This window comes from Python bivittatus, unplaced genomic scaffold (genome assembly GCF_059951505.1).
Source record: "Python bivittatus isolate LINGU-HERP-01145 unplaced genomic scaffold, Pbiv_v1 ctg000700_np1212, whole genome shotgun sequence".
NCBI classification, from domain to species: domain Eukaryota; kingdom Metazoa; phylum Chordata; class Lepidosauria; order Squamata; family Pythonidae; genus Python; species Python bivittatus.
The window spans coordinates 76,836,013-76,859,285 of record NW_028277098.1 but is presented as its reverse complement, the minus strand read 5'-3'; the positions used below and the strand labels follow the sequence as shown (position 1 = coordinate 76,859,285).

The following is a 23,273-nucleotide window of genomic DNA, read 5'->3' as shown; positions in this document are numbered from 1 at the left end:
AAAACTAAAATGTATTTTAATGTAAGTTAAAATATATTTTATTTCTATATAATTTTAATTCAAATGACATACTAATTATTCTTACTTAATTTAATAATGTTCTCCTTTCATAATTTTTAAACTTAGGTGGCAACTTTTGGATGGTTTCTGGGGGTCACACTAATGCTTTGTGGGATATAAGTGGGTTCCTGGAAAATTGGAGACTCCTTAAACTGGATTTAAACTTTTTAATAAAGGTACCAATAAAGACCCAAAAGAAGCCTTGCTGAGGAAAATGTTTGTATGTTAGTTTCCACAATAATCAATATCTATTATGTAATGAAGGAAACAAACACACACATTTAGTTTCATTGTTGGTCAAATCTCAAAATCTTTGGTCAGATTGTCAAAAAGCAACTGTACAGCAACATCTCTTATTAATTGGAAACCAGCAAGGATAATTGTAGGACTTCTGCAATATCCCAAAAGTTGTACCTTTTTTTTTAATAAAAAGAATTGACTTATTCAAGCCAGACATTTCAATAGAAGAAGGAAAAAGAAAGGAAGCAGATTTGGAAAAGTGATTTATTTTTGTGTTCTTTCTGTTCAATCTTTTCAGGCAACCTCCACAAAAAATACAATGTTAGGTCAGAGTCCAAGGTGGGATTTATGTGAGAGAGAATTTCAGCTTTGGTGGACCAATCATCTTGTTTCTTATCAATGCATTAGCTGATATATTATGTGTCTGGGTCAAGAGGAATGGAGACATTTGAAAGAATCTTTGTATGAGTGTCAAATGTGTTTTACCAGTCCTCAGATATCCTTTGTGAAGAAAATATCTTGACTACAAAATGGGGTGTGACTTCTCAAGAGGCAGTGAGACAATCCCAAAGCCAACCTGGTATCCAGTGATCTTTTCAGGGGTTCAATATAAGTAGTGAAGGTGAAGGCCAAAGGTTTGATGCAGGATCTGGGAGATCTGAATTCCATTCTCACATCTGCAGAGTGATAGGATAGTCCTGGGTGTATATATGTCTCAATGTCTTGGCTTTAAAATGAGAATAACCATAGCCTTACCTCACTGGGTTGTGATGGCAGTGAAAAAGTTGAATATGAATCACATTACAAGTGCAAGTGCTGTATATGTGAACTGGTAACAGTTGTCTATTTTTAAAAGGCCACCAATTCTAGGTTCAGATCTAATGCTAGTGGTTGTATGAAACAATATCAGATGCATTCACAGTGCTTCTTTTCATTCCCCCATCAAATCTGTTTATAAAGGGGATATTGCAAATATTTTAATCCATGGGACCTACCAAATCATCAGGTGGCTTAATAATGAATCAGTATTGATCCACGTGAACATACACAGATATGCAAACCTCATTCTTCATTACGAATAGAAATAGGTCTCTGAAATATTTCAGAGTGTACCCCATTCTACTACTTGACCCAGGGCATCAGGAAATCTCAAAGAGGAACAAGAGGACTAGGACAAACAAGGATAACTGGAAATTGGAATCTCTCTTAGTTTTAATCATCTTTGTCTTTGGCTCCATGCTTCAGGATACGGGTGAATTCCACATAGTTGAAGTTGCCTTTCTTGTCAATTGGAGCTTCTCGATACATCTCATCTACTTCCTCATCTGTAAAACGATCACCCATGGTGGTAAGCAGTTCACGCAAGTGGTCTTCATGAATGAAACCTGCATTAGAGATGAATGGAAGAGAAGAAGGGAAAGAAGGACCCAGGGGTGTCCATTAGAAGAGGGCTGCCTTCTAAGCTGCCCTCCATAAGATATGGTAAGGTGGTCAACAGGGGTGGCAGAGGTTTTATGTGATTAAAAATTTTGCATCAGCTTCTGTTTCACGTTCCACTCAGTGAATTTCTGAAATCAAATGTGTCCTTCCTAGATCACTGCTATTTGAAAAAAGGATTCCCATTATTTAGTTTGAACAGTCTTTTCACCAAGTGCTGTTTCTCTTAGGGGTGTGAAACTTTTACCAGAATGGGGACTACCCTTCATATTATGCCACAGATGACACTACCTAAAATGGTTGAGACTAAGTTTTAAAAAAAAGCCTGTGACTTAATTAAAATATATGATTCAGTACGAGTATGAATGCTTCCCATGCATTCAATCATTTCCTCCTCCTGTCACATGAAAATTGTAATTTGGAAGAAACATTTGAGGCTGCGCACAAGACATTTATGGGAGTGAAGAGGTTGCATGCAGTCTGGGCTTGCAATGTGCACCTTTCATTTATCTCAGCACAAAGATCTCTTAGGGCAAGACTAATTTAATCTAGTCTTGTCTAGTCTAATTTAATCTAATGGAGCAAAAAAAGATTTGCTTTGGGTATCTCAAAGAAACTCCACAAAAAGATAGGCCCAAATACAGTAGGGGGTTCACAATACACCCAGATGAACGTATACTGCTGGATCTATCTATTGCTACAAGCTCTCAGAGATGGCTTAGCAGAAAGCCCCCAACTGTAGTACAGAAACAGTCTCCTCTGATCATACCTGTGGCCTCCTCGTCAAAGCAGGCAAAAGCATTCCGAATGACATCTTCTGGGTCTGTGCCATTCAACTTCTCCCCAAACATAGTAAGGAACATGGTGAAGTTGATGGGTCCAGGTGCTTCACTCATCATCCCTTCCAAGTACTCATCTGTGGGATTTTTCCCTGAAAGATGCAGTCAGCCAAGAAATTAGGCCTTGATTTAGTGCCCTGGTCCAACTGAATTCTTCTGTGAAAGCTTACTCTGGAGTCTTCTCCAGCTCCAACAGGAGAAGATTAAAGGTTGGGGTATTAGAACTGGAGTTACTCAGCACACCAGGAATGATGTGGCTGGAGCAAATCTGACAGCAGGAATTTTAAAACCTGTAGTTAACCCTGACTTTCATGTTCAAACCAAGATATTTTATTAGCTGGGGAGAAGGACAACATGATCCTCCCTGCCCAGATTGTCTACAGAAGCAATTGAACTGACCACTGAATTTTATTTCAATGTTAAGGATGGGATAAAATTCCTATTTGAGGCAGCAGGCCATTGAAACCAGGATCAGTAAGCTGAGTTCACATAGTAGTCTACACCATTATGTGATTTGTCCAGTGTGAATACAACCAATTGTGCTTTATTCCATGATTGAACAAATGATGTGTGAACATATTAAACAGGGATGCATGTACCACCATCTGTCCAGTGTGGCTTCCTAACCTGCATCAGTGATTTACCAGAGGCTTAGCGGGTTATCCAGACTCTAATAGGCTGCCATATCTGGTTAATGCTAATCAGTATTTAAAACAAACTACTCAACTTGACTTCAAATTATAAATAGCATTAACTGGGAATGACAGACACTCCAGGATTGGGAGCCATACTAAATTCTGAAATAAATCGCCAACACTAGCTTGTTTGCCATATAGAATGGGTCTAGTTTAGTAGAGAGAGTCAGTTTGGTGTAGTAATTAAGGCATCAGGCCAGAAACCAGGAGACCATGAGTTCTAGTCCCGCCTTAGGCACGAAGCCAGCTAGGTGACTTTGGACCAGTCACTTTTCTCAGCCCTAGGAAGGAGGCAATGGCAAACCAATTCCAAAATCTCACCAAGAAAACTGCAGGGACTAGTCTAGGCAGTTGCCAGGAGTCAACACTGACTCGAAGGCACCAAAAAAAAAAAAAAAGCATAGTAGAATGCACATCCTTAACAAGGCTTAACAATTCAGTTGAACATATTCATTGTGTCACAGGCAGTGTTTCTCTTCCCTAATGGAAGGGAATAGCTAAAGGAAGAATCAGAGGTCACGATAAATTCCCTCCCCACAATATCTTCTAATGCAGATGCCTGTCTCATTCCACCGAATGGTAGAACCAGCCCTGCTTCGTGTAAGTGCAAACGAAACACATCATGCAACTAAATATAAGTTTGATTAGTTAATGCTCTCAACCTTCTATAATAATTTAAAAAAAAAAGGTAGGGAAACCCCTCCATTATGGTCATGTGACCAGGAGGGAGGAAGAAATGCTGAACTGCCTCCCCCCTAGCAATGAACTGGATAAATTTTTCTGAATTTTTTTGATCTCCACAGCCCCTGGCTGGATCTGGCCCATTTTCAAACCCAGTCTTTCTTTTGCTTGCTCCCCACTTCCCTGCATCAAATTTGGTCCCACTTTGTTAGGAGAGTTATCCTGGGGATGCACAGATGGACAGAGAGTCCAAGCCTTTTATATATTGCTTTCCAACATTCTGTTGGGTTAGAAGGAATACAAAGAGTTGCTACATAATTTTTTAGGGATATTCTGAAGAATAAAACCAGATCTTTGGTGAGGCAGTCAGACACCTTCAATGGCTGCTATAAAATTTAATATTTAGTTGTGAGAAGGGAAAATTATTAAAGAGAATAATATGTTTAATTTTAGTTACATTTAAATGTAAATGAAATGAATACCAATTGTGGTTTTATCCTTTTTCTCTACCTTTTGGCCTTTGTTCCCCCAGCATATGATTCAAAGGCCAGGAAATCCTTGTGCATCCTGGCTTAGCATGTTGCATGAAACTAGCCAGTTGTGGTTTATCCACAATTTAAAGAGCTATGGTTTAGTACAAATGAATCAGCATTCAGGGTGGATTTGGACTATCAGCAAAATCTTAAGCATTACTTAGATGTAAGTGTGATAGATCTCAGTAAGATCTTACCCTCAGTTAAGTGAATAGAGGATTCCTAGAAGCTAGCCACTACTGAACTCAATGGAACAAATTAGCCATGATTTAATGGCTGTGTTCACATAGCATGGTAAGTCAGTTAAGGAACATGCTCTGCCATCTTACCCATGCTCCCCAATTGTGCATATTTCTTTTATCAAACTTTTAGATTTATTGTGTCATCCAGCTCCAGAGTGGGGTCCATTTGGGTATACGGAAACAGAAATCTGTACCAGAGGGACCTGTGGGGGAAGGTTTAAAAAATCAAAATGGCAGATATGACCAAAGGCCCACCCCATCTGCATGCAACACAGATGAAAATGCATGAAGCTTTGATTGTACAGTCACAACTGCCATCTTGACTTTTTTGACCTGACCTCCAGCAGAAGCCCCTGGTTTGTACTTACGTATGTCTGCTCAAAAATATGTTTCACTAAGGACTTATTCTCAGTAAGTTTGAGCAGAATTGGAGCCTAAAATTGAATCCGATTATTTTATTTATTTATTTATTTATTTATTTATTTATTTATCTATCCTATTTGTATAGCCGTCCATCTCATACAAGGTGACTCTGGGCAGCGTACAGCAATTAAAAAATAAATACATAAAAACAATTACACATAAAAAACTGTAAAAACACCAAAAAAAACCCCTATTTTGATTGCACAACATAATTCCTCATAAATTATATAATGAAAAATGAACAACAACAAAAAGTTGTATAGTGTGATGGCTATACAGGTGGCCTGGTGGTATCCTAGCAGTGTTAGCTCCAACCTACAGGGATCAGCAACAGAGATCTGAATTTACAAAATGTGGTCTTATTAATTAGAGCAATAAAATGTCCCTATGAACATGTCTTCCCCAAAAAAAGGGACTAGTCCCTTTACTCCCCGTTTCTAAGGAGCTTCCCCATAAAACCAGATCTGTGCTGGGGGAGGGGTTTGGGAGACAGACTCATCAAAACACAAGGAAACTGATGCAGAATGACAGTTGAAACAGGGAAAAATATACTGGGGAAGAAATACTGCCCAGTGAGTGTAAATGGAGAGGAAATCCAGTTTGCTACTATGAGCATGCACTCAGGCCTCCAGGATCCCAATTTCTCCTTCAAATTTGATTCATCAAGAGACCAAATTATCTTTTTACTGTACCTTCACTGTGGTACAGCTGACAGCCCTCTAGTGGCCATCTGTAGAGGTGCAACACTTTAAGAATGTTCTTGGTACTCTGAAGAATAGCATTTTAATGCCCTCCTGATTCCTTCCTGATTATTCAAATGTACGCTCCTCAAAGCCATTGTTTTCTTACCTTATTTTTTAAGTTTTCCAGCTGATCCAAGGTGAATTTTCTAGCACCTTGGGAACAGTTCAACAAATCTGGATTCCAACAAAACAGTAAACTAAAATGTAGTTGGCAAACTGTGCCTCAAGAGTTGTTGAGCGAACTTAGCCAGTGTGCTTTCTGGTTCAGTGTGTTGTGTGAACTCAGGCAATTGAACTGATTCAGTAAACCATAGTTCAGCTAACCTTTGGTAGTGCGTTGTTTGAACACTGCCAAAATGTCTAGAATGTAAACTGTATGATTTGGATTTCACATCAGCCACAGTTTTGAGTCTCAAGCTGAACCAATCCTTGTAGACAATTACACAAGAACTGTCTATAAGAAAAAGCTATATGGTGAAGAATAGACAATATAACAATGCAGGTAAGTAGAGCCTCCATTATTAGGGGTAGTATTTCTTAATAATAGGACACTCAGGAATTTCTCTTTGCAGAATGCTTTGAAGAAGCATTTACAGTAGCTGGCTACTGTAAGAAAGAAGCTGAACTAAATTATAATTTGGTCTGGTCCAGCAAGGCAATTCATATGTTTTTATGTTATGTGAAAATAGGTAACATACAGTGAGAAAGGTTACTATTTAGTTCTTGACTCAACCACTTCAAAAGCTTCACAAATAATCAACTCCAAAACATCAACATTTGGCACTGGATTCAGAAGAAAGGCTCAGACCAGGTTTTACATCACAACCACCCTAATTTGTCTGGTGTGATTTTGCTGTAGCTTGTTATGTAAGTGCAGATACTGTAATTTGTAAACTTTAGTTTATGGCTTAGAATGCTGTGTTAAATACACCTTAGTGTAATGTGTAAATCCAACACATGAGTAAATAGTTCATGACTGGCACTTAAGAAACAATGGGTGACGCACAGTTGGACACTGAAATATCTGTGGTGGGGAAATCAGACATATTTCAGAAGTCTGAAACACTTGCAGCGCCTGAACCAGGGTTTTTTCAAACTTGGCCGCTTTAAGATGTGTGGACTTCAACTCCCAGAATTCCCCAGCCACAAAAGCTTACTCAGGTATATGAGGTATACTGCTCAATGCAGTGCCCTCCAAAAGAACTGACTTTGTTCCCCATCATCTTCAATAGCGTGCCATTGGCCAGAACGATGGCTGTTGCATCTAGTAGATCTGGAGGACACCAGATTGGGAGCAAGCTGTGGAAGACAGCAGTCGGAGGAACACACTGTGACTACCACAGCATGTCCTTATCTTTGGCAGGCCCCCTCACACGACCACAGAGGGTATCAAAAAAGTCAAGATTAAGGCTGCAGCCGTGTGACCAAAGCCCTGCCCCTTTTTAACATGCATTGCACTTGCAGTGCATATCAAAGGAGGTGAACCTTTGACTACACAGTTGACTTTTTGACTCCCCTGCAGGAGCCCCTGGATCCATCATCATTTTAGTACCGTATGGTGGAGGAGAAGGCAGGGGAAGGGAGACTATTCTTGCTAGAACATTTAGTCCCCCAAAGGGATTAGGGCTACCAGATTTGGGGTGCCAAAATATGCACAAACATTAAATGGGAGTATAGAATTAAGAGTTTTAGGGTAACTCTTTGCTATCTTCTACTGGTCATCTCTATATTTTTGCAGCTCTGCTTGCCCTACTTAGGTATAACTGTGGCTAAATATATGGCTTCGTTAATTTATCATTTAAAAAAGGATGATGAGATGTCTTGATTGGCCTGCCTGATCATGTATATAATGTATATAATGTACTTATAAATGCTATTTGAATGAAAAAAAAAGATATCAAATGTTTAAGACTTCTTAACTATGTGATAACTTTTAATATTAGATTTGTGGGGCAATCCTATGCGGCTCTTCATATGAGAGGCAAGCAACTCTTTGGCCCTGAAGGATTGGATTTTTCTTAGTTCAGCACCTAAGGTCACAACAAATAGGACAGTGACTCACTGGAAGGGGTGATGCCCCATTTTGTACCCTCTGTGTGGGTGTTGTATTATGTGTTGAATTTTCTAGCTGTGTTATAGACCCATCCCATGGTATCCCACTTTCAAGGAGGCAGATGAGGAAGAAAACTGTTTTACCAAGTTAATGGTAGAACATCCAACTGTGAGTCTAGGAAGCCTCGCATTGGACACTGTCACTTAGAGAAAGGCATTCATAAACTCTGAGCTCAGTTCCTTCAGCCTTCCAGCCTGGACAAGCATAGCATTTAGAAGACAATAATAAGAAAAGTTGGCAGGGCAAATGTGGCACAGTAATTAAAGTGTTACACTAGACCTGAGGAGACCAGATTTAAGTATTCACTCAGCCATGAAGCTCACCGGGCAACCAGGGGACATACTGTATATTATAGCTTAGCTTTGACTTTCTTTTGAAGTAACGAAAAGAAGTATATAATTAATTATGCTTCTCATAAATTATCTTAGTTAACTCTACATACTGCAACTTTATTGGGTACGTCTGTGCTATTACCCCACGTAACTTCTTTTACAAAAAGGCATAGCATTTTGGACAATTAAATTTGCCCATATGAAATCTCTCTGTGCAACCAAGTCTGGGAAAACGCACTGCAGAAGAAAGATGAGGGCCCTCAAAAAGTAATGTCTCCTTCAAGTTAAGCACAACTTGATACATCCATGCAGTTTTCTTGGTAGAGTTTCAAAACCTTCTTCTGGGATGTTTTTCTAAACTTACAGTCTAGCTTACAGCCCTGGTCTTCCCTAGTGCTCTCCCATCCAAATACTAACCAGACCTAATCCTTTTTAGGTTTTGTGCCTAGCTGAGATTGGCCCTATCTTTTGCTTACTGTGTTGTTTTTCTACTAGCATGGAATTCTTAATGTAAGGGAGCATTAAAAATATTACTTCCTCTGCTTTGAATCCTTTAACACCTCATTCAGCTGTATATTCAAATGAGATCTCAGAGATCATGTATTGCTAAGAATATCTCTGCAGTTCAAGGTTAAGACTAGATTGAAATTAAAGAAATCCTGATACTTTTGTAGTCTTCCAGATGTTTCTGAATTACAATTCCTATCAACCCTCTCATTGACCATATAAATTGGGACTGCTGGGAGATGTCATTGGAGAACATCTACAACGTCGCAGCCTTCTCTTAATTAAATAGCACTGGGTTAAACATATTTTCTTACCTAGAGATGCCAGCATGTCATGTAGATCCTCTTTGTCAATGAACCCATCACGATTTTGGTCTATCATATTGAAAGCCTCCTTGAACTCCTGGATCTGTGACTGGTCAAACATGGCAAAGACATTGGAGGTGGCACGCTGAGGGCGCTTCTTGGTGGTCTTTGCCTTGGCTCGTTTGCTGGACATCTTGATGGAGTTTTTCTTGGCCTGGAAAACAAAATAGAAATGTGCTTTTCAGAAAAGGAGTCTGAATAAAACCTGCAAATAACTTATTTCTGATTTCCTCCATCCTCTGGTTTTTCATGCTAGGAATCTCTTAAGACCTTTCTGAATCTCAGTATTCCGTAATGTAGGCAGCAGTCCTGTTCGTTCTTACATGGCATCACAGCTCCGTTGAATTAAATTGGACTTCTTCATAAACCTACAAAGATCTGTGCTGGTAGTGACATACGTTTGTCTAACTTTGGCTCTGTTCACACAATACACTGATATAGGTCAGTGAAAGACTTAGCAGCTTCATTTACATAGCACATGAAGCATAGTTAATTATTTTTTGTCAGTTATGTTGTGTTTTAGACATCATATAAATCCAGCCTGTTTCATTAGTGGTAAGTATATTCTATGAATCCAAAAACTGGATTAATTCAGTACTCAGGTTAAGTATGCTGTGTAAATGGAGTCTTTGAGAAAATAAGAATTTGGTTCAGTTTAAGTCCCCAAAAATTGTCAAATCATTATGTGATGGTGGAAAAATAAAGCTAATTTATTTACTGTGGGGGTTTTTTCCCCCGGAACCTTAATAACCTATGTATTTCTTAATCAAGGGCAGACTTCCTGACACACTCCAATTATTTTGCCCCTCATGTCCTGCATCCTATTGGTCCTGCTGAAGTTCAAACAGCTGGAAGGCATCAGGTTGCTACTATCTCTTTTAGATAAATATACATTTGCTCATGTTTCAGGAATATGTTAAAACTAAGCAGGAAAAACATTTTTTCTTGTACAGAATGTCTTGTCACAACTGAAAGATATATCTACTTATTATGTCATAAGCTAGCTTTCCCCAACCTAGTACCTTCCCAATATATTTATTGGCAAGACTCAAAATCTGATCAAAATGCAGGCTGGCATGGGTGTTATGAAGCCCACTAATTCAGATGCACCTAATGATATGGTTTCTAATTCATAAAAATTATGCCATAATGAATGTGTAGTTATTCTGTTCGATCCTAAATCTATGTTGCAGCAAAAATAGCAAATATTGTTACCCACCTGGAAATTTCTTCTACATAACATACTAATATTTAGCATTTAACATTTAACACCTAATACTGATATTTACTTTATTGTTAAACATAACATTTTGAATTTCCCAACTAAATTATTATCCCAAATGGCATTGTAGGTTTGGTAAATTTATCAGCTTTTCATATCATGACCACTGTTGAAAGCAGTAAAGTAATCTGTTTCTAAGCTTACAGTCTATTATAATCACATCCTGGTGAAATGAGGAAGTTTATGCCACCCCCGCTCCCTAATCCGCATACTCCGAAAGCGGGTTATATTACAGGTTCTAAACCCATTCTTCAGATGAGTGTTTTAGTACAAGAACAACTCACTGTGATTGGGTTAGATAGAGATGCTATTTTAATTTTAAGAGACTTTCCAATGCTCCGCCCGTTCTGGCTAGCTTCCTGTCTTTGCAGACAGATCTAAGATTGAGGGAGGTAAAACACTTAAGAAATCAACAGGTTTAAAACATGGAGTTCCAAGGGACGCTGTTTGCCTAGCATAGGTGCTCCATACAGAGACTGGAAGAAATCCGTTTGCTTTTTCCCCCATGCGAACCTTGCCTCCAGCTGAACTAATCTGAGGCTTCTTCTGATTCTCTAGCAGCTCTGCAAGCTCACAAGGAAGGCACAGTCGCTTGTAGCCCTGATCAGGAATAGGAGGAAATGAGTTATCTGTTCAGAGCAGATTCCAAGCATTCCAGTTGCCTCCCTCTCACACCCTTTGTCTAGCCTGGCATCTGGATATCTGTGCTCTTTCTCTGAACTACCCCTACAGCTTGTGAAGAAGGATTACAAGCACCCAGTTCATCAAGCAAAGGGGAAGCCTGTAGACAGGATTATGGGAGGGTGTCCCTATGTCCTCTTTTACAGAGGAGGAGCTGAAGAAAGCAGGCATCTTGAACCATTAGCACCTGGACTGCAAAACAACTAAGCATTCAGGCCATCTAGTCATAACTTTCTTCACTATGGAAGGAGGGACTGGATTTTGGCTGAATGAAGTCATTATTCCTAGGTTTGTGACACACCTTCTAAATTAATTCTGCTCTTTTTTTGCTCTTGTTTTAAGGACACCCAAACATTTCCCTCTAAATAAGAATAAATGAGCAAAAATGAAAAGAAAAGCAATTCCTTTAAATATTTCTTTAAAATATATTGAAAGATTGGATACAGAGGCATCCATGGAGTGGGTTCAGAAAAAGTCAGAATGGCCTGTGCAACCATGCAATCAAACTCCCACCCCTTTTTAATGTGTGTTGTGCACATCATGTTGACTTTCTCTAACCTCCCTTTGTGGACCCCCTTTATTGGATGAAAAAGCAGGCTCTGCCCTGTATGACAGCAGCATGAAAAGGATGCAAAAGAAAAGATGGAACAACAAACAAACACACAACAAACTAAACTGGGGGATGGTCAGAAAGAAACTCCAGTGATTCCAACCATCTTTCTTTAAGGAAGCCCACATCACATTTTTGAGGACCGGCTTATACTCTTACCTATCAATCCTGTAACCAATCAACATACAACAAACATTTCCAAGGAAACCCATTCATCTCTTTTTAGGGCCCCCTTGTTTCTCTATTTATTTGAGGTACCCTACCTGTTACCTCTGTGATTATTCATGCAATATTGTGGACTTTACTTAAATACAGTAAGTAGCATACAGAACCATAATTGTAAATGAGGCTTTTGGCAGTTCTGGTCTGTTAGGATAATTCTGTCCAGTCCAGGTGGGCACATGACCATATTTGCTGCTTCACGGGACAAAGGCTAAGAGATGCTAGAGGCTATTTACAGATTAAAGATCTAGCCTTCCTTGAGCTGAGCTTGATTCCTGATAACTCTGCAGACATATTCATGTTTGCAGAAGTGCTTTCTTATTGCCTTTTCTGAAATGTTTTTACTTCTCAGTCTTGTCAACAGCCATGGGATTTCTTGGTTGTCTCCTGTCCGAGTATAAACCAAGTCCAATTTCCTAAGCTTCTTTCCCCAAGATCAGCCAATGTGGGCTACGTGCTACCTTCTGTGGAGGATTTTTATAGCATATTAAAGATAATACAAATTACAATTCCTACCATCTGGAAATGGGAAGCCAAATGTATCTGACTTGATTTTCAAAACACTGTGGGTGCTTTCATTACCCATTAACCATGTTTCTTGCACTTAGAGACTGTAAAAGTATCTGCTTCCTTGCAAAGCGTACAACTCATGCTTGAAAAGACTTTCATCATGCTGTCCTTGTGCAGTGACATGCTAATATTTGTTTAAAACATATCAAAAAGCATCCTATGAAGATAAGTAGTTGGACAGTCTTCATTTTAGACAGGGCCCTCAAAAAAAAGGGAAGAGAGAAACAAAACACAAAGTTGCAAAGTTGCATTAATGGGCAGCTGGAACAGAATCCACTCTAGGAAGGAGAAGACAGAAACTGTGTGCTGTTTTTGCAGCCAGTGGCGTCCATAGAAGGGGGTCTAACTAGTTGGTCTGATGAAACAGCACTGCACATTGCGGCACAAGACCCATCGCTTTCTGCATGCATCACATCACGATGCATGCACAAAAAGGATGTGGGCTAGTGCCACAATGGTGCAATGTTGCTTTCATGATTCTGAATTGTGGAAGCCCATGCTTGCATCTGAGCCAATGATGCAGCTCTGCTTCTCTTCCACAGCCTGGTGGAATAGCTGTGGCAAGGGGTTATGGCACAGCAAATCCGTATCCCTTCTTATCAAGTGGCCTACACTCAATATGTATATGTTAACCCAAAAATAGGAGCACAGTTTAAAAGAGACTCTGACAAAATGAATCAGATGCAGAAAAGGACAATAAGGATGATGAAGGACTGGAAACTAAGTCTGATGAGGAAAGACAAATGGAAGACTCTTTGAGAAGATGAAAGGAGCAAATGATAACACACTTCAGGTACCCGGAGGGGGTCACACAGAAAATCAGTTCTCTATAATTCCAGAATAATTTAGTTAGTTAGTTAGTTACCAAATTTATATAGCCGCCCATCTCACAAAAAGTGACTCTGGGCAGCTTACATGCACAATAACAATCAAAACCATATCACAATATAAAAAACATCAGACATAAACAACAACAAAAATAAAAAATAAAAACATAAAGTAATAAAAACATAAAAGAACCCCAAGCTAGCAAGAGGACAACCATTGTTTAGCCTCACTCAACCACTTTACAGCCTTGCCATGGGATCCCCTGGGTTGATGGAAGAACCACGTTTTCAAGGCTTTCTGGAAGGCTAACAGAGATGGGCCTAACCTCATCTCAGAGGGAATGATGTTCCAGAGGGCAGGGTCTACAGCAGAAAAGGCACGTATCCTGGGTCCCACCAGATGGAACTCCTAAGCAGACGGGATAAGGAGCATGCCTCTTCTGCTGGACCTGATGGGACAGGTAGATGTAACTGGGAACAGTCCCATGCCATATAGGGCTTTAAAGGTCAGAACCAGCACCTTGAATTGCACCCAGAAGCAAATTGGCAACCAATACAGCTCATAGAGCAGAGGTGTAACACGAGGCACACATAACTGTCTGCTCAGCAGCCTTCTGCACCAGCTGAAGCTTCCGGATGCTCTTCAAGGGCAACCCCATGTAAAGCACATTACAGAAATCTGTTCTGAAGATGACTAGGGCATGAGTGACAGTGAATAGAGCCTCATGGTCCAGGAAGGGGCATAGCTGACACACAATACAAAGCTGTGCAAAGGCCCTCCTGGCCACAATTGCCACCTGCTCATCGAGCAAGGAGTCAAGAGTCTATAAGGACCCCTAGGTTGCACACTGGGTCTGTTTGCAGTAGTGTGACCCCATCCAGTACCAAAGATGGTAAGCTCCCATATGCAGAAGGCCCAAAAACCCAGAGCCACTCTATCTTGCCAGGGTTCGGCTGAAGCCTCTTGTTTCCCATCGACCCCCACAGCCTCCAGGCACCGGGACAACACATCAACAGCATTGCTTAATTCGCCGGGGCAGAGATGTATTACTGGGTATCATCAGCATACTGATGACACCTCACTCCATGGTGATGAATGCTTTTAAGTGATAGGAAAGCAGACTCTGAATGAATGCTAAAGGAAACTTCCTAATGGTAAGAGTAGTAGAACTAATTATCTATAAAAATTAAAGCATCTCTTCACTGGACGTGTTTAAACAAAAGTTGGAGAGTCATCTGTTGCGGATACTTTAATCTGGATTCCTATAGAGAGCAGACAGTTGGACTAAATTAGTGTTTCTCAACCTCAGCAACTAAGACGTGTGGACTTCAACTCCCAGAATTGCCCAAGCAGCATGCTGGGGAATTCTGGGAGTTGAAGTCCACACATCTTAAAGTTACTGAGGTTGAGAAAGACCGGTTTAAATGTTCCCTTCCAATGATAGAACCTGAGTAGACATCAGACAAGGAATGGGAGAATAGTCTTCTCTTAGGGTGAAAGATCTGCATTTGAAAGCCTTTTCTCTGCTGAGATTAAAAGCAGCATTTAAATATTCCAAATAATATTTGGAATGCATTGCTTTTCTTTCTGTAAGGAACATGCCTCGCTAGTTCATCCTTGGGCCCTGCAGATGGAACAACAATCTAGCAAGAAATAACAGGAACATTAAAGAGTCAGAGATTCCAGAAAGAAAAGAATTTCAGTAAGCCAAACTGACAGCCAGAGTTGCCATATTTGGTGCTGGGAATCAGTGCCTTCAATACGCTGAAAGAAGTTGAAATTGGCTGGAAGGGGAAAGGGATAGAAATTAGCATACCGGTGTGCCCAGTGGTCAAAACAGTCAATATGGCAGCCGCAACTATGCAATTGAAGCACCACCCCCTTTTTACATGTATCACAACACACATAAAAATGGCTGGGCTTCAATCTATAGTTGTGGCTGCCTGCTTGACTTTGGAAGCCCCTTCCTGAGGACACTTTTGTTAATATGTGAAAAACAGATGTGTTTAAAATGCATTTTCCCCTACTTTCAGCTTTTCCTCTTGCTAAGTCCCTTTTGCCCAGTGATGGCACAGGACTCTCACCTGGTCATCCTTGATTATTTGAAAGCATGGGATATTTTTTTGTCTCGGAGTAAGAAGGAACCCAAGGAGAGAGTCTTTAAAAGACCCTGTGGCTCCTTTCTGTGTTACTTCCTCTCTGAGACCTCCATCTGCAGGCACAGCTTTCCCAGGGCTAAATAACTTCTAGGAAGTTTTTTTTTTTTTTTAACTCCTTTATGTAGCTGATAAGAGCATGACCAGGAGTTACCTTTTGAGGGGCCAAACCGCGGCTTAGCCAAGAATTTTAAAACCACACACACCCAAAACCTGCAGCTAAGCACTGATTGCAGAGCTGAAAGGCTGGCTTTTAGCGCAGGCCAGGAAAGACCCCTTTTCTGCAGCCCCAGGAAGACAGGAGGTGAGATGATTAGTTCAAGGCTGGGATATACCTCCTGCTACAAAAAGGATAAAAGCCTCTTTGTCCTGCTGCCTTCAGTGGGATTTTACCCAACACTGGTTCGTCACCAGCTGCTCCACTCTCTTCTTTCCATTTGCTTCATCACAAAGAAAACTGCAATTGGCTGAAGCCAAGAAGCGATGCTAAATTCTTCCCCCTTTGTATACTGTTTCTCCAAGCAGCAACTATGGTCCCAGCTGGTCTTTCAGAAGCATGTACAGGTATGATCCCAGGCAGCAGCCACCTCTGGAGACTTCCTTTCTGCAGTGCTGTTTGATACCTTCAGTGCCCCCAACGCTTGCTCTCCTGATAATATTCATAGATTAATTAGGCAGATGAGACAGCACCAAGGCAAGGAACGGCAGTTCAGACATAATAGAGCTTTGGAACTACAGCTTTCCTGGTTTGTCTCAGCCTGAGATAGGGGGCCATGCTCCCTTCCTAACAGATCTTAATTTTGCTTAGAAACTTTAATAATAATTAAATAGGAAGCTGGGGTGCTGCAAAGCAACCACCAACCTCAAGCACCATCTTTGTTTGCAAGAATTCCCTGCCTCCCAGAGAGGCAATGTTAAAATACAGTAAAATGGTTGGTGGCTGCAGCCTACTGCTTTGTTTGGAAATGTGTCCACCTGCACAGAAAGAAAGACAAAGATAAGGTAGGCTGGTAGAAAGTATCTTGGGGCAGGTGAGAGGGAGTTCAAGGAACAACTTATCTTCCAGCAAACAGCTGTTTTATCATCATTGGTTATGCCCCCTGCGGTATCTATTTGTGATCTACAAGCCTCCCCTGAAATAGTCCCCAAATTGGGAATAAATTGCCTTCATTGGTTTTTGCGACGCCCACTAGCAAAAGGAGATGGATTAATTAGACAGTTTAGAACAGCTTGCCTGCTTGATTACTATAGCCAGAAATCTGAAGAATTCTGATTTTTACTGCTGTATGATGAGCCAGGCTGTTCTTTCTCTATTTCTTACAAAAGGTCTGTAAGATAAATCCCTACCATAATATCTCTTTTGCAGAGGGGTGTCGGCAGGGAGGTTGAAAGACAGTGAGTTGTTCAGTGCTCTAAGTGAGGTTGGGCTGGAAACAAGATTTGAATCCATTGATTTTAAAGTAATAGTAATCCTTTGGCTGAAACCCACCAATATCCATGTAAGCACATACAGTATTTCAATTTCACTTGACAAATTTTTGTGATGTGTTCTTGGCTATGCTACAGACATTTTCTCAGTCAAGTAGGGACTATATATCTTGTATACCCACAAAAAAATTCAGGGAATAATCATGAAGATTTGTTTAGGTTGCTTCCTTGTTAATATGACAATATCTTAGCATATAATCCCGATAATGAAACAGTAAAAATAAATATAACACGGTCAAGGCAATTGCAAATATTTAAACTGCACTTACCAAGATGAAGATCATCCAGTCTGAACTGTTTTTAGGGTTTACTGATTCTCTTTAAATGATTTTAGCAGGAATTTAATGCTACATTACTCTTATGTTCTCATCTATTATTTAGGCTGTATCTTTTACCACAGGAATAAGTTCCACTACTCACAATGGGGCTTATTTCTAAACAAACAGTATACTTATAGAATTGCACATCTAATGCTCCCTGCCAGTGCAAACATTTTGGTTGGGAATTACGGAAGTTGAAATCAACCACTACTGAGGACATTATCAGATTGCAGAACATTGTCCTAAGGTTTTGCTTTCTGGTATCCTAGCTATATTTCTGTTTCTAAAACAAAACAAAGCAAAACAAGCACCCAATATTTTTCCTGCAAATATCTTGACAGAATTTTTAATACTATAAACTGGCTGGATGTAGAAAAGCAAAAGGCTAAGAAATTCCTGCAGTATCATACTGCCTACTGTATCAAAGTTTGGCTTGAAAATAAGAAAGAAGGAAATTGCCATACATCAGCTTCTTTCTCTGTTCAGCTAAATACTTCCAGCCCAGCAAAATGTCTCCAGGCTTAAACCATATTTTAGCTTAGTACAACATGCAAATCCAGCTACAGTAGTTAAGTACAAAGTGGCATTTTAACAGGTTTGTCATGATGCAAAATTGTGGTGTGCTGTGCATCCATTGGTGATGCTGTTTAAAATATAGATTTCTTGGGTAGCGCATAAGATCTGGTGCTAAATCTGGGACAGCAGAGAATGTCATGCTCTTAATAATATTAGGAATTTGATCAGTTACTTTTGTGGCTAAGGCAAAACTTAAACAATGGTGTCATACCACAATGGAACCCTGGGATTTTGGTCTATGTGTAAGAGCAGATCAAGAGCCTTGATTGTCATAGATGGATCAGTTCAACCCGGGCAATTGAAGGGCCTGAAACTGGCCTGTTGCTGTTTAACTTTTGTTTCCGTTGAACCAGTTCTGTCTTTAAAGCTTGCAGTTTTAATGGTGCAAATATATCACTAAGTGTAAAATTTTGTGCGATCAAGTTGCTTTTTGCTGCTTGGCATGAAAATTGTTCAAGTCATTTGAAATGAGCATTGTGTGTCTGTGTGTGTGTTATGCTTATTTCTGATTGCTTAGATAAACTGTAAGAAAACCTTTTCATGCCACCTGAAATGCTACTTTTGGCTTTTAATTAGAAATGTATAAAAAATGTTTGTTGGGAAGTGCAAGCGTTTAAAAACTAGCAGCTTTTAAGGGGAAACCATCAAAGGAAAGCAAAGAAGTATCCACTCTCTGCTTGATTATTTTCTTGATTCTCTGACTTCTCCTACGCTACTCTAGCCACAAAAAGAGTAAAACCTGAAAGTCTCATTGTCACCTTGTTCACTTCACAGAGCAGGGAAGCTGTGGCAATTCCCCTTGCAGAGGAGGTCCCTGGTCTGGTCTGAAAAAGCCCTGGATTTCCATGCTTTCACATTTACCTTCTGTTAACCTATTTGTTGTGATGCTCCAGCCAGCCCACTCTGCTTTCTCTTGTTCATTATTTCCTATTAAAACTTTTCTGTGATTTATGGAATGGTTTGGAGGAAGTGCCCCATAAGGTCACCAAGGATGCCCATGTAAGCTGCCTACTTCTCCCCCTCAAATGTCCTGATAAAATGTAGGAGAGGGACAAGATAAAGGATTATTACAAACTTAAGATCAAGATTACCCATATCGAGTTTTCCTTCTTTCCATAATTTGTTAATAGACCAGAGTATTAATTTGACTAATGGAAATGAGCATTTATTTTTTTCCTCTGGACACATTTCTTGTCACTCCATAACGGCACTGAGGCTTCCCCAACCTCTTCCTGAGCTTCTAATTGCCATAGCAGTTCTTGCTTTCCTCTCTTGACCTTAAATGGTTGTTGGGACTGCTGTTCTTCACTACTTGGGGAAGAAACTTGGCACAGTTTAGTGGTCCAAATAATACAGGTAGTCCCTGGGTTAATAACGCCCGGTTTAAGGACAACCTATAGTTAAGAACAGAACCTATTATAGCAAAATTCAAATTAAAGACACAATGATTGAGTTAATTACACAATACTATTTATACAGTATTATACAATAATGCTGTTCTGGCTTACATACAGATTCGACGTAAAGACAGACCTTGGGAACGGAACTTGTTCTTAAACTGGGGACTACCTGTAAAAGGTTTTCTTCAGCTGCAGTTCATTTTTTTATGGCTTTTCAAGTATCTGCATGTGTGAGGGCACAATCCACCAGATATTCTAGCCACATATGATTCATTCAGTGGAATGAAGCTTGTACATATTGGTTTCCACCATAGTCTGGCTACTGTTCAAGAGTACAGGAGGTAATCTGTAGGTAAGTGGTATGCTACAGCAGCCTTCCCTAAGCTGGTTCTCTCCAAATAGACTACAATTCCTATCATCCCCAAATGGTTTGATCATGATGGGACTTCTAATCCACATCTGAAAGGCACCAAATCAGAGGCATTTATTGGCTGGATTCAGAGACTGCTAAACTATAAAGTGATTTGTTTGATTTTGGCCAAGTATGTTGAGCAAGTCATCTTACTACTGTTTATTCAATAAATAAACCATAAACAAAGCTTAGATTTCTAGATACAGACTCTTTAAAACTGACATTTGGTAAGGCAGAGGTGCTGTCTCTTCACCTTAGACTTCCAGCTCTTTTTCAGTTGTTGTTTATTATACTACACTAATACCCCATATTTGCTGTAGGTTTTCTAGATCCAAATTTATACTTTTGTACACTTATGCATGTGCACACACACAGTTTTATTTGCAGTCTGAAATATGGACAAAGAACTCAGTGTATTAAAAGACCTGTCTTAAGATTGATACCTTTTTTACTTCTCTCTCTGTTGTAGCTCAGACAAGGGGACATAGAGTCTTCAGATATCTATTTTGTTGCTTGCTAAAATCCTGAGTTCAACTAAATAGATCTAGGTTCAGAAGATATGTATACTAAAATAATAACGTGTTATTAAAAAAGCATTCTTGAGTATGTAAAAGGATACATCTTATTGCATTAATGAATAAATATAGTCATCCACCCACCTTCAAGTCTTACAAGTCATGCTTGAGGCCTTTTTTCAAGATAAACATGAAACTTTAAGCATGTTCCCAAAAGATTATTTTAATCAACATACTAGTGCCTACAAGCCAAAAGGAAGCTTAGCTGACTCTGACTAGCCTAAAGGTAGCCAGGTGATTTAGCAAACTTGTTGTCCTGCAATTCTATGTCACTGAACTCTTAGTGTTTCTTTGAAATAGCTTTCACTCTTAGTGTTTAATCAGTTTTGAGGAGAAAAGGTACCAGACACATCCTTCAAGGATGCCTCAATGTTCAACAGGCTGAAGCACTCTGCAGGTCTGGCTAGCAGTACCATCTCATACATATTAACTGAAACTAAATCTTACAAAGTTCTGTATGTGCACACGACATTGCAGTCTGAATGCTTTAGACCATGACATTTGTAAACTGTGCTCCTGAATCTACAGTGTCTGGATGTTTCTTCTTTCCAAAGTACGAAAAAGATATCTTCATCAGACTCTAATCTGCTTTGCTTACTCAGATTGGGTAATTAATGGCAAAGAGCAGTTCAACAATGGAAATAATTGGAGGCTTCCCCTGATGGAAAGTATTCAGTTAAAGGCTAGACAGCCCTTGATTAGGGATGTTGTAGCTCTGGATTTCCAGATGAAGTTCAACAATGGAAGTAATTGGAAGCTTCCCCTGATGAAAAGATTCAAGCTGGACTGGAATGGTCCCTTCAATGGGACCTCCAAGTTTAATACAAATCATACATCTTTAGCCAGAAGAAAATTTTCTTCCAGGTTTGGGGACCTGCAGTATCATGATTAAGGACAACAAATAGACTTCTCAAAAAACAGGTGTATCCCACATTGTTTGCAGTGGCAAAGTGGATTCTTTTCCCCCCATCCTTGCAGTCCTGGTTGAAATGCTGCTTCTAAGAACATAGCTAGGAAGTAGCCAGTAGTTCATGTATTGTTCTTAGCCCTAGTATGATTTGTTTGGTTTGGGCTTAACATGTACGTGAATCCAACCACTGAGATTTGTAAACTGTAGTTCATATCTTATTATAATGTGTGGATCCAGACAATTGTAATTTGTTTAGCAAACTATTGCTTAGTTTCACATGTGCACCTGTAAGGACTGTTATCAGCCATCCCCAAGCTGATGCACTCCAAATTTGTGGATGTTTACAGCTTCCAACACAGAGTTTCTGAAAGGCATCACATTGGGGAAGTCTGACATAGATGGACCAGAGTTGTGATTCACTATAAATCTGATAACCTCCTGTGTGCCAAGGACTCCTTATGGCATAATATGCATGACATGAGCCACAAACTAGCCAACCACACTTTACTTAGCATGTTATACAGAAGCCTACATAATTATTTTATGGCTGAGTGCATCATGCAAACCCGGAAAACTGAGTTGAATAAAAACATGGTTAAGAACCACAGGTAAACATGACAAAAAGCAGTGAGTACAGCAATCAGTAGCTAACATGTTCCAGAAGAATAACCTTACTGCTAGTTTGTTGCAGCAGAACAACAGAGCATTGATTTTGGATTATGAAATGCGATGTAATGGCTAAGTGATCTAGTATAACAGGAAGCTATCAGCTCTTGTTTTGCCTAAGGAAAGTCTCCTTCCATCCATCAACCCCCCAACCCCCACTTGCTAAAGGGAAATGTAAGAAAGAGCACCTACCTGGTTCAGACAGAAACTGTTAAAAGCCCTCAGAGAGATCTAGGTAGCGTTTCTGCAAAGGGATGAAATTAATTAGCTGCTGTTTTAATCTCCCTAGTTTGGAGAAAAGCAGGATCAGAGGGCAGAGGCAGCCAATGAAAAAAGAGAGTTTTCCCAGATGGTCCCCTCCCACCCCAAAGGATTTGGCCATACAAGGCAAAAGAATGCCGAGCTGTGCGGGTGGCAGCAGCCCAGCTGTGAGACGCTGGATTTGGGACTGTGAGAATAAGGAAAGGGGAAGAGAGGATTCTGCCTTATATAGATGAAATGATGGGGGGAGGGTTGGAGGGAAGTCCCTGAGCCCTCTGATCAGTTGTTAAAAGCAGCCGGCAACTGAGAAGATGTAGCAAACAGTTTTCTTTATAAGGATGCAAGTCATATAAATGACAAACTTTTCTGCTGGTTGGGAGCAAGAGTTTAAACAAAGGTTTAAAAATAAATGCTTAAAATCTACAAGGGCTTCCTGGGCAATGCTTAGCTGGCATTCCTCACTCCTCTGTGCAGTTTGTTTGTTTGTTTTAATTATTTTTTCCCTTGCCAGAACCAGAAAAGTACAGATGTTTTCTAGAGAATAAAGACAGGCTTAGGCAGGAAAAATGTAAAAGAAGCCATCAGAGGCAGTTACCTTTAATTCATCTTTCCTGTCAAACAGGCTCTCACATTTCCATCGAAGCAAGTAACACTTCCTCACTGGATTCCTCATGGTGTAGAGACATATTGTAAGCAGTACTGTATATTATAAAGTCAGATTTCCTTAAAGTCAGGCTCAACTCTAGTGACTTCATGGATCATCCATGTAGCTGTCTCCACAACTATACAAAAGTAGTTTGCCATTGCCTTCTTCCAGCATGTTTCTTTTAACCAGTCTAGCCAACAATCCTCGTCTCCCATCCAAGTACTAACCAAATGTAGCCTTGTTTATTAGCATTTTGAACTTAGCAAAGCTTGGCAAAGTGTTGTCATATGGCCATCCATTTGACAGTTATTACTAATGTTGTGGGGGAGTCACTTGGCTAATTTGCAAAAAATTAGAATGCCCAAGTTATACTTGTCTAAAATATTATGTTACACTTATCTGCCAGCTTTCCACTCGTTCTGATCCATTGTTTATTTGGGCTTTAAATGGGGATGCGGAA

The 23,273-nt window shown here is 39.9% G+C and overlaps 1 protein-coding gene across 1 annotated transcript; it reads right to left on the bottom strand.

Moving 5' to 3' along the window:
- Nucleotides 1-546: 546 nt before the first annotated feature.
- On the bottom strand, nt 547-22,256 carry MYL9 (myosin light chain 9). Its single transcript, XM_007436604.4, has 4 exons — nt 22,099-22,256; nt 9,160-9,364; nt 2,507-2,668; nt 547-1,685 (listed from the first exon to the last, which is right to left on the bottom strand). The coding sequence occupies exons 2-4, from the start codon at nt 9,341-9,343 to the stop codon at nt 1,513-1,515; spliced, it is 519 nt and encodes a 172-aa protein (XP_007436666.1). The 5' UTR covers nt 9,344-9,364; nt 22,099-22,256; the 3' UTR covers nt 547-1,512.
- Between the last annotated feature and the right edge of the window lie 1,017 nt (nt 22,257-23,273).

Bases quoted from the DNA above. Each gene is read 5' to 3' on its own strand.
- MYL9 (XM_007436604.4), bottom strand. From the start codon at position 9,343: ATGTCCAGCAAACGAGCCAAGGCAAAGACCACCAAGAAGCGCCCTCAG. The intron at 2,669-9,159 runs GTAAGAAAATAT...TGCATCTTTCAG, and splicing joins TGACATGCTGGCATCTCTAG to GGAAAAATCCCACAGATGAG. The intron at 1,686-2,506 runs GTATGATCAGAG...TCTCTAATGCAG, and splicing joins CTTTGACGAGGAGGCCACAG to GTTTCATTCATGAAGACCAC.